At 39.4% G+C, this 11,807-nt stretch overlaps 1 protein-coding gene across 1 annotated transcript in view; it reads right to left on the bottom strand.

Moving 5' to 3' along the window:
* CPAMD8 (C3 and PZP like, alpha-2-macroglobulin domain containing 8) overlaps positions 1–9,666 on the bottom strand; it is a 52,158-nt gene extending 42,492 nt beyond the window's left edge. The window contains exons 1-12 of the mRNA XM_019473329.1: positions 9,521–9,666; positions 8,218–8,240; positions 5,585–5,750; positions 5,393–5,445; positions 4,897–4,914; positions 3,862–3,916; positions 3,613–3,726; positions 2,692–2,776; positions 2,285–2,393; positions 1,579–1,806; positions 1,248–1,418; positions 743–871 (exon numbers count right to left, since the gene is read on the bottom strand). Coding sequence (XP_019328874.1) covers positions 743–871; positions 1,248–1,418; positions 1,579–1,806; positions 2,285–2,393; positions 2,692–2,776; positions 3,613–3,726; positions 3,862–3,916; positions 4,897–4,914; positions 5,393–5,428 — 945 coding nt within the window. The 5' untranslated portion in view covers positions 5,429–5,445; positions 5,585–5,750; positions 8,218–8,240; positions 9,521–9,666. The remainder of the gene's footprint in view (positions 1–742; positions 872–1,247; positions 1,419–1,578; positions 1,807–2,284; positions 2,394–2,691; positions 2,777–3,612; positions 3,727–3,861; positions 3,917–4,896; positions 4,915–5,392; positions 5,446–5,584; positions 5,751–8,217; positions 8,241–9,520) is intronic.
* Between the last annotated feature and the right edge of the window lie 2,141 nt (positions 9,667–11,807).

The raw sequence follows: 11,807 nt of genomic DNA, 5'->3' as shown, positions 1-11,807 counted from the left end.
CCCCCTCCCCCCCCCCCACAAAGCAATATGCAGACTCTCAGAGCATCTTCTTGGGTAGAGAACAAACCCTAAACAACTCTCAGTAAAACAATATGCAACAGAAATCATGGTTAAATCAGATCTTTCCTTTAGGAGAGAGATCATGACAAGTTCTATATGGAAGGACTACATTTTTAGAGAGGCTCCAATGAAAACTACGGAAGAAAACAAGACAACTATGTTCATAGTTCGATAACTGAAGATTAAACAGATCCAGCTGAGATTTAAACTGGAAGTTCTAGTGAGACTACATAGCCCTAATTTGGATCTTTAGTAATTAAGCTACTCCCACTAACTTCACTTCAAATATTTCAGCATTTGTTGACCTGAATTAAAGCATGTCATTTTCACCAAACAATTCATATGTGAATGTTACTGGAGGTGCACAGAACATACATTCAAATATGAAAAACTTAAATGTTGTCAGTGCCTATATCCACCCTCTCTCCCTTGTCCCCACAACACAAAGGAGAATGAGATGCTGCGTAAAGCATCAAAGGCACTTTGCTTAGAACCGTGTGCAGCCCACATTGAACAATTATTTGGTGGCTGAAGTGCAGCTACTTCAACCTTTGCAGTGGTTCCCAGTTCCCAGTAGTTCAGGATCCCAGAGACAGAAATGGCTAGAAACATTTAATTAGAACAAAGTACTTTAAGCCAAGAAATGCAGTTGTTGCCATGATGGAATATGAAGCCAACATACCTGGAAAGGTTTATCTGGTGCCTGGAGCTGGATGTGACACTTGCTGGGCGAGTACCAGCTACTGATGGACAAGTAGTTTGGCAGATATTGATCTCCAGACGGTTTCCCATCAATCGCTGTCACTTTTGTCTTAACAAAAGTTACATCTGAATGTTATACATGCATACAAAGCCTGATTCGTACTCTCTTCTTACCCTGCATCCCCATCTCCCATTTTATACTTCGCAGCTGTTCCATCTCTTGTCATCTTTACACAGCAACAGTACTCTCCAAATATTGGACCCTTACTATGTTAAGCTGTATTTGGAGAAGCATCTTTTCATGATGGTTATCAACATCAGTTCTATTGGCAGCAAGAAACAAAGCAAGTGTTTGCTGCATTTAAATCAAGAAGTTGAAGCTAAAAGGCACTGATTTCCTGTTTGTAGCACTGATTTATAAAGTGCAGGTTTGACAAGATTAGTTACATTAAAGCCCGCTAATCCTATAAAGAGCTTTCACCTACCTCCAGCCAGACATATTGGGCGGCTGTAGGGATGGAGGGGATTTCAAACTCCACCAGGCCATTTCTTGATACCAGTTCACTTGTATAAACATTGTCCTTTGGTGTGAGTTCAGCTTTAATTCGGATAGTGACTCTGTCAGCTGGACTTCCATCAGGGTAAGTGACTTCTACCTACAAAGTGTTTCATTTACAGAACAACGGGTTTTACATTATAGTCAATGACAGAAACAGCAGGTGGGAAAAACACACCAGAACATGGTGTAACATCCTGGGATCAAGTCAGTATAACCTTGTATCAGCCACATGTCAGTGTCTCTACTTTTAATCTTACCTTTCCCTTGTAAGGCAGTCCAGGTTTGAACTGCTTTCTGGTATCCTTGGAGTACTTGATATCAATCAGCTGTTTCTGAACAGGCGTTGAGTCATCAAATGTAACCTGCTTGCTCCCATCAGAGCTGATCACAGTGGCCCAGATATTGACTGTGCCTCGAAAATGTTCCGGAACATCAGCTGGCATCATGTCTTTCACACACACATCGAAAACAGCAGAGCCATCAATCTACGAAGCATATTGGGGAACGGAAACATAAGTTTGCATTCACATTCAAAAAGCATCTAGAAGCCAAATCTAAAGCGTAGGCACTTGATAGGAGTTTGCAGCAGTATTTTTAAAGGATGTGGAGTGGAGGGAATTAATTGGGGAGTGGGTGAAGGAAAGAGGAAAGAAAGCAAGTTTCATTTTCCTCCCTTATCCATAGTCTGGACTAGCTCTGTCACAGTCCCTCATTCTCATGGTTCTCCCTCAGCTCCATATGATCTAAAACCAGATTAATACTATGTCAACAAATTCTCATCCCCCCAAATCATAAACATACCATGTAAAAATAGGCAATATTTTTATTATGCTGAACCCAATTATCACATTTATTCATTTATTTTCTGATCTCCCATCAGTAACATAAGATAGAGCTGTGGTATTAACTTCAAAGAGTACAGATCAGGCATTTTATCGCAGCTGACTCAATGGTCTCCCTCACCTGGGTGGTCTTGAGGACAGGGTGTCCCACTTCATGCCTGTAGTACCCTACGCCATTTATAGTCATATTGACAATTAACTTTCCTGTCACTGGTTTTCCAAATGTATATCTGAAATGGAAAGAAGATAATGAATAACTTCCAGCTGTTTTCTGCTTTTCTGATTATAACAAGGCTAGTACCATGTGACCTGCACATCTAGAAAACAGAAAAAAATATCACAGAAGGTTTTCCAGCTTGTTATTGTTAACATGTTTTATGAAGGCTCTTACATAGGAAAGCTTCTGATGATGACCAGAAATCATCTGAAAAGTCTGCAGCAGATGAGACCCAAGCTCCAGTGACTGCATCATCCTGTGGCTGTACTACAATCTATAGTAATGAAATTTTATTTGGGACACGTTCCTACCTGGCATGGACAGTTCCTTTTTCGCACAGTGAAAGGTCACGAATGTAGCGAGGGGGGTCAATCAGCAACTCAAATTTTGGTAGTACTACAGTGAAAAGAAATACAACAGAATCTTTTCAAGGAGATCTTATTGCCCAGATTATAGCAAAAGCATACACAGCTCTGACAAGATCACTGCTCGTGTTCGGATGAGGGCAGTGTAGCTAACATTAGCCAGGACAGCACTCAGCAGAGAATAAATCAACAAAAGTAGCAAACCAAGACCATCTTGGCAAGATGACCTTAGCAACACACCCTTAGATTTTTACTTCTTTTCAGAGGGATCTGTGTTCCAGGATTTGAGCCCAAGCTTTTTCTTTTAGAAACATGGTAAAGAGCAGAAATCACTACTGACTCCTCCACAATGTGTCGGGAATGGAGCTGAGATATTAGCAGTTGTCAGTGTCTATAAATGCTTCTGTGATCAGGTCAGATGCCATAGGTGGTAGGCTGGGTGTAACGATGCCCACCTTTCAGCAAACAGAGGGACTTGGAGACTGAAAAGGCAGGTAGCAAAAAAAGAATTCAGAATTCCAAGGAGGGCTCTGGGAAAGGAAGAAAAGCACTGACAGACTGAAAGCATCTTAAAGAGTTTTCCAAAGCAAAATTAAATCTTTGTTACATGAATAGATCGTGCAATATGACACTCCATTTCAGGTCCTTTACTTTATGAAGCGTGGAGGACATGAACAAAGGGCTTGGTTAAGTTGTAAGTGTCTATATCCCTGAAGTACATAGTCTCTAAAGAATTTTTCCTCATGACATTTTTAAATGCATTATTTCTCAGGTGTTTCATCTCAAGTAAAAACATTTCATAATGTATAATAATGTTCTTCCAAATGTGCGTGGGTTATAGTCAAAGTTGATTTGGATACAACTCACCATATTTCTGAACTTCAAATGATTTGTTGTATGTGTGCCCCTGCATTTCAGCAAAGATGAGCCATTCACCAAACACTGGCTGATCAGACAAAGGAAAACTCATATTTACAATACCTGAAAAAGGAAACAACATACTGTGAACTCTGTGCCACTCATCAGCCCTTTTCAAGGCTTACTGAACATGACTCAGTATAAGCAGAAGCAAAAGCAAATAACAGTACACTGAGAAAAAAAAAATCCAAAACTTACCACAACAAAATGGCTTCAAATTGCTCCACTCTATCATACGAGACCCCCGAGGATCCTGCATAGTGGTTTAGGAACGAGAAACATCACAGTGAAAATGAGTATTACTAATACACTTAACTCAGTTTGCAACAAAGAACTTCATTTTGCAATACATACGCTTTACTAACAGCTCAAATGTAACTAACATCTGTCAAAATTTTTCTGAAGATACTTTACCGGGGGGTATTTGCTTTCTAAAATTCAGCACTCATTTAAGGACACTGCTTCTATAGCCAACGCACACAAGTAAGCACTGTCAAGTGGCAGATCTTCCACCTATCTTAAGACACCTATTTTGGATGGGATGAACTGGCCTCTGAAGACGCTTTCTTTCTGTTCACAGAGGGAGCTGTACAACTAGCAAGACAATTTTTATCTGACAAAGTCAGATAAAATTAATCCTGCTGGTTTTGTCAGCATTAAATCTGTGACTGAATGCAAACAAGAGAAGAGGGTGAATTCTTCTGCTTGCTGACAGATAAAGAAAACACATGGTTAAAAAAAAAAAAAAGACTAGACACAGAAGGAACCTCTCATTCACCTCATAAGGAAGAAGACAGGAGCACCCTTTCCTTGCCATGAATTTCTATTGTCCACTATCATAATGTTTGGGTGCAGAGATGAGATTGGCCCTGCTATATCAGCCCAGGCAGATGAAGGATAGGAGAGTGTCTGCATTGAAAAGAAGGGAGAAATTGAGTGGGACTGTTACATTTATAAACCCCAGTGAAACTAGCCAATTCTTCTCAGGCTGAAAAATGGGAATGGATTTCTGAAACTGAAGTAGAAAACAAGTATATTTGTTGGTGATAACAAAAAAGCAAGACACAAAGAGCAGTTAAAGACACAGGGATAGAGATAATGGCATAGGTTACAGTTGGGAATGGCCATAATGGACTTGAAAAGGTACAGACGTGTGACTTGTTCCTCTTAAGGCTACAAGAATCTTGTGCCTCTACAGGATACATGCTAGATGATTGGCAGACAGATACTCACCACCACGTAAGCTTCAATCTGAAAGGAAAAAAAAAAAAAGAATAAAAGGCTTTATGAAACAAAGCTACTCTTCTGTTTCTCGTTATGAACTGCTCAGTCGATATAAGCAAGGTATGATGCACAAAGTGACAAAGTTTAAACATCTCTTCTTTGGTAAGAGTAGCCTGAGAAACATACGTTCATTCACACATCTAACTGGAAAACTAATACTTTGTGCATTATCTAAATAGAGCGCAAGTCTCTGAAAAGTTCTTCCAATTGCTTTGGTGTAGTTACATTGTATTTGCTAGCACCACAAAAGTGCGTATTCTGCTTCAACAGTAATCTAACCAAATGAAAAAAACTAAATTGTAAATAACAAGCAGCAATCACAAGATATGCCTAAATAGGTTAAGAAATCCAATTATATTTCTACATAAATGTATATTAGAGTAAAATACAGGTTGCCACGTATTCCATCATATTTTACAGTGCGAAAGAAAACAGTTTTCTTTACCCTGTCATTGACTGGTCTCAAGTCAGAAGTCACCATAAAGAGGTTTATCAACACTAAAAAAGGAAAAGAGGAAACTGATTAGTCATCACAGCTGACACTGAACAGAATATCTCATCCTAGAATTTACCCTTGAAAAAAAGTTTTGCTTGAAAGCAGCTCTAGCATCTGGCAAGTTCTCCAAGGTCACTTTACCTTTCTGCTTGGGTTTATAGACAGGTTTATCAGTCTGGATGAACACTGATGATCCTTTGCTATCAATGGTTACTGTGGTATAGTTATGAAAAATGTAGCCTTCCTCTGCTAGATGCCGGTTGCCCCAGACTTTTAGATGTGCTTGTCCACGAAGTCCTGAAGGCACCTAGAAAACAGACCATGAGGTGAGGAAGACACAGAAAAGCCTTTGAGCTTTCTGGGGAATATAATTGACACTGAAGGGAGCAAAGAGCAGCCACCTGCTGCATTTCAGTGTAACTATGTGTTAGTAATAAAAAGAAAATGAAGAACATACTAGACCTTTTACAATGTATAAACTTCAAAGGAGGCAAAGTCATGCTAAAAACATGGCAGGAAATTCTCTTCTACCCTTTCTTTATCACTCAAGCAAAGTGATATTTGATCTACATGTGCAGCTTCTACTAAAGAAGGTGTGTTACATGGGGAAATCAACCATGCTATGGAAGATGCGGCTCTACTGACAGAGGGGAAAACAAACAAACAAACAAAAAAAAACCCAAAACAAAACATGCATGCTTGCACATTTTCAACCAGTTGCTCAGAGAAATAAAAGACACTTAAAATGACGTTAGATTAAAAACTACAAAGTAAAAAATCTGATAATACAGAAATATTATGATGATAGGTCATAAGTTCAGAGCGAAAAAAATAAATAAAACCAAAATCAGCAATGGCACTGCAGATTTTATTCAATAGTGAGTTACAGTCTCTGGATAAAGAAATCTATAGCATTTGGTATAACTGCTGATGTTTCCTGTTACATAGATCTATATTATACCTTCTTGAAATGAAAGGAATACATACTTAGGTATTTCTGTATTAGCACAGTAAAGGGCGGGGAAGTATCAAACCCTTTCTAGAACCAGACACGGTTTAACTACCGGCAGGATAGAGCAGTATCAACATCAGCCACACAGTAATTACAGAGAAGGCAAAGAAAACTCTGGGGTATGCCACCAAGGCAGAGGAAATCCAATCAGTCATGACAGACCATCACCAAGCTAGTTAGACTTCAATTTATTTATAGGTCAATGATAATGTAGATGATGCAGTAGGTGCAGTGAAGGCATCTATGCTGTGCTACAGTAATACAACAGAACTGTTCCCAAATACCTGGATCCACTGCAAAGAAAACAGAGTGTTTTTCTTACAGCACTGAATAGAAAAGACTCATTCAGACATGACCAGCTTCAGTCAAGAGCTAGTGATGCAGTATGAAGGGTTTTTTTCCCAGGGTCGTATGCTACAGCGATTAATCTAGCATACTATCCAGAGCCTACAGCTCTGCATGGTACTAGCTACTGCTATTCCAGAGGCACATCACAATTTAATATTTACATGATTTGTTCCACCCACCCACTTTACCTCCCATCAGAGATGACAACTCCAAAGCAAATCCTGACTAAGTTAAGAGATCCAACACTTTTAAGACTTGTTCTTCAGTCCAGCTTCATTTTGCCTACATTTGAAGTAATAATCTTCCACCGCAAATCACCAAACATAATACACCTCTTCCAGTTCCAAATGTTTTGATGGTGCTTAATCAACAAGACTGAAAACTCATATGGCTTTGAACTTACACCCCACTTTTCAAAGATCTAGGAAGAGGGATGGAGACAAAGGTCCTGTACCAGCATGGAAGCACAGCCAAATTATCTCACTGAAACCATGAAAATGGCTTCATTTTTCTCTGTATGGTATCACTTAGTCCTACACACAGCATAAACTAAATTACTTCTTTCAATGAACAGCGAACTCTGAACTGGTAGCATTTAGCTCACTCCTTGGCAAGAGGAAGGATAACTGATGCAAGATGCAAAGCAGGGGAGATCTTTCACAGGATGTCTTTCTGCTTTAAGAATGACTACCTTCCACTGCACCCCAGATCTCCAGTATCCCAGCAATTAAAATAAAGCCAGATATCGCTTTAAAAAGTGTGATTTACTAAGGTAAACATATATAATTTCTTTTTAATGGCTACTGGCAACCCTCTGCCAGAATTGCATTTAAATTCATCATCATTGCACTCCACTACAAATCCTCTTTGGAATTAAAAGTTGTTTTCATTCCCTCCATCTCTTTAGTATGGGTAAGCTTCATTTTATGGACTATGCTGATGGCAAAAATATTACTAACGTCAAAGGCTAAAATGTAGACAAAACTGGTGAAAGCCTATGTTTTTTAAATAACATAGTAGTACCAGAATAACTAGCAGAGACACAATGGTCAATAATCTGCCATTTCTATGGATTTCTGTGGTCTGTCCAATGCTCCATGTCACTTACATAGCAATATGTACTGCCATTCTTATAAAATAATCACAACATAGAACTTTATGTTGAGCAATGAGCCACAGATTCAGCCACTGATTTTCTTCAGTGGTGTAAGGGCCTGACAGATGAGCTGTGATGGATTAAGCTTTGTTCTTTTCACTCTCCACTCTTCCTCTTGCAAAGGTTGCTTCCTCCTTTGTGTGTGCACCAGAATGCGACCTGTATTTGTGCCGCAGCTGCTCAGAGAGCCATGCCTCTGGTTGAAGGCAAGTCCCTCATGTTTTCACCAAAAACATCTTAAAATAAATTGACACTCACCTTCAGTTTAATTGTTCCTTTATCTAAAATATGAGAGAGAGAGAGAGAGAGAGTGTTAGTTATTCTTCTCAAGCTAAGGTACTAATGTTTTAGCCATTTGCAGTTGAGTGAAAGGAGACCCCATGTCATAGAGCTGCTAACTGCAATACCCCTTCATTATGATTTCACGTGAAGTAATCTTCCTGCATTGTATAAAACAATCTGCAGGGTGAGCAAGTCGGACCTAGTAGAGTTCTCCAGAATAAACTTGGTCCACATTTATTCACAATTTTTTCCCCAAGGTAAATTGCAAAGTGCTCTATGGTTAGAGAGTACCACCAAGGCTGAGGGTTCAGCACAGGGCATCCTATGCTTACAGAAGTATTTTGCTGTAAAAAGGACCCGGCCTCTTTTGGGACTTGAATAATTCTCAAAACAAACACTTATAGAATCTATTTTGATTGCTGGATACAGCCATACCTAAGATTTCTCTTTAGCATATGTTGTCCACATGTGTAAGCATCACTCCCTTTGAATTACTTAGCAATTGTCAGCCAATTTCAAAGACGACAAGGGGAGGATAAAACCAGAGACAATCTGTTCCAAGAAAGGAAATGGCTTTTATATAACTCCCAGTTTTTACACACAGAAGGGTTAAAACATGATGGTTAAAGAACCTGATTGCCTGAGCCTTGTCTACATTACAGCTTACACCACTACTAGCAGTGGTAGAACAGCGCTCCTGGACTGCATTTTCACTAATGTAAATTCATTCAGTATTAAGTTGGACATAATCAAAACACTTTTTGTCTTTACACACAGGACAGAGAGGTATCTGTCTTGGATTTCAAAGACCCAACTGCACAAATATTACCACTTCTCTCAGCAATACTCAGTCCTGAAGACAGGCAGATTGCATTTCCAGCACTCATTTTAAAATAAGGGTAGAAAATGATGAAGTTGTTGTAGATTTTATATTTTTCTTTCAAGTCAACTTATCTTATTCCTTATACAGCTCCCCAGCGTCAAACATTCAGGTTTCAAAAGGAAAGATAGTCACTATAAAACTCTTGAATATCAATTATCCAGGGTCTCTGTATGTCTTGGTGTTCCAAAATTATCGGCCTCAGATGTCTGAGATCACATATATCGAAACCACATTAACACAATCAACTGAGAACGTTTAGCAGTAGCCAATGAATTAAATATTAGTTTGGTTCCAGTTCCGTTATCACCTAAAGCAATTCTCTAAGAGATACTGACATGCTCCCACAGCACCTCAACTTATAAACTAGTTCTCAAGTTCAGAATTACAGGAACTTACCCAGAACTGTTCCGTGGCCTCGTGACACAGTTTCTCCTTTGACTACTAGCTGAATCTGGACTGTTGTCTCCTTGACAGAGTTAAAGATGGTTACGCTTATAGCTTCCTCAACACCAGATCGGAAAACAGAAGGTGCCGCAATCAAATAGCCCCTGAGGAGCAAAATTGGAAGTGGACGGTCAAGAACAGCAACAAGAGTGTGATCTTTATTTGTAAGCCACTTTATGTATAACAAAAGGAAAAGAACAGACTACTCTGTAACACATTTGCCCCTGTAGGGTCACATTTGTGACCACCAGCAGTCTAGGCCTGTATCTAATATGCATAAAATGAACACAGATTGTAATAGAAACGAACAGAGCCTACATGACTTACAAATCCTTAGTATTTAAATAAAGACAGTAGTATTGTTTATTGCATATATATTGTATAGAAATTTATTTATATATTATAAACAAACTAAATATACAACTAGCTAATCATAAAAAGGCTGAGGCTCATGAAAGAATAAGGAGGTACCTGAACCTCCAGGACAGTTTTGTAGGTAATGCTTTGTTTTGAAACAATTTAGATACTTCTAACATTTTTGCCTCAATTATTTTTCATGGCCCCATTTTCATAGTTCAACTTGATATACAAAAAAAGAAGTGACTCTCAGTGCTGATACTCAGCACTTTCTAAATGTCAGATTCGCATTCATGTAATGCGTCTAAACTTCCAATTTATATAGAAGCAGCCCAGAAACTGCAGTTACAAAATTGGGCTCAAATTCTCAGTTCTGCTACCACTTTTTTGTTCAAACAATTATATGGTGCAAGTTTAAAAACCCCGGCAAAAAGGAATTACTTTAGCAGGCACACAAACAGCTTTAAAGCCACCCTAGACGACCTCCCATATATACTACAATCCTTGTGTTTCTGAATGGAATTTGTACCATTCCTCTCTGCTGAATGGCACCACGCCATGAACTTGTCAACTAAAAGCATTACAGACTCTGAGCTCTTTGATGCGTTGGGCTGCAAGCAACGCATTTATATTCTCTTCATGACACACCTTTCTGGGGGTTTTTCTACCCAAAAGGATTTTTTTTTAAACGAGGCAATTCCTCATACGACTCTTTAAGCCCAATTTCTCAGCCCATGCCTTTCTACAGCTCCATGAGCCAGGTTGCTTTAGCTCATGATTAATTATCACTTTGGGATGAGGATGATGGTGTTTTACAGCCCCCAAGTCATCTTTTATCAAATTCCAACCCCATGTTTCTCTCTCAGCAGGCCTCATTGCCATGGAGATCCCATTACCCCCAAAGGAAGTTCAGATCTCTGTGGCATTTGAGTTAAATTGCACGGGGTACTTGCAGATTCAAAACCTTATGGTTGCCAGGCTTGAAAATTCATCAGAACAATAATAAATAACAATAAAAAGTTACTACTTAGCCTGCAAATTCTTGGTAAGAAAGACATAGCTGGTCTAGTTGCAGAGGGAGAAAGAGTACCATCTGCATCTAGTATGAAATGATTAGATTCAAACTGTCACATAAGCACAGCACTACAGTGCCATATGTGAAGCACATGTATTCACATTGTTCTAAATTGCTGCAACTCTTTCTGAAGTATCAGTCCATTGATACAGCTATTTGAACCGCTTAATAAGTGGCATTTTAATATTGAATGTTTAACTTGGCAATTAAACAGTTAACTTGACAGTGACTGGACAGATCCTTTAAGCACATTTGACTAACAGCTCTGTCAGGTTACACCAAAACTTGGCAGGACATGAAATATTTTCTAGTAAGCAAGTGAAAATAAGTTCTCCATGGCACTCAGTTAATGCAGCTATTCACAATGTTGACGGGCTATAATAAGCTAGGGATAAAGAACAAAGCAAACCTTAATCAAAGTTAACCTAAACACGCTGGAACGAGCTGTGGATTCAGTTTCTAAAAGCCAGAGAACTTTCCCCGCAGTGAAACGTTTCTCCCCGGATGATTTTCCCCACAAGAATGTTTCACATGCTCTTCGGGAGCAACCAACATTACCTTCAACCATCCCAAGCACAACAGCAGCCCCTGCGCAACACCCCGGATTCCTTAAATAATTGTTTGCAGATAAAAGCTTTGCAGCCGCTCGCTGGAGGAGCTAGAGGCAGGTATTTCTAGGGAGGCTTTCTTCTTTTTTTTTTTTTTTTCCCCCTTTCCCTGCGCTATGCACTTTTGCACCGGCGAGTACAAACGTGCTGCTCGGCTCGGGAACCGCCGCAGCTCGCCTCCCCGACCCCAGCCCCTCGA

Source organism: Aptenodytes forsteri, unplaced genomic scaffold, assembly GCF_000699145.1.
Source record: "Aptenodytes forsteri isolate BGI_AS27 unplaced genomic scaffold, ASM69914v1 Scaffold471, whole genome shotgun sequence".
In the NCBI taxonomy this organism is placed as follows: domain Eukaryota; kingdom Metazoa; phylum Chordata; class Aves; order Sphenisciformes; family Spheniscidae; genus Aptenodytes; species Aptenodytes forsteri.
This window is presented reverse-complemented; position numbering and strand designations above follow the sequence as displayed.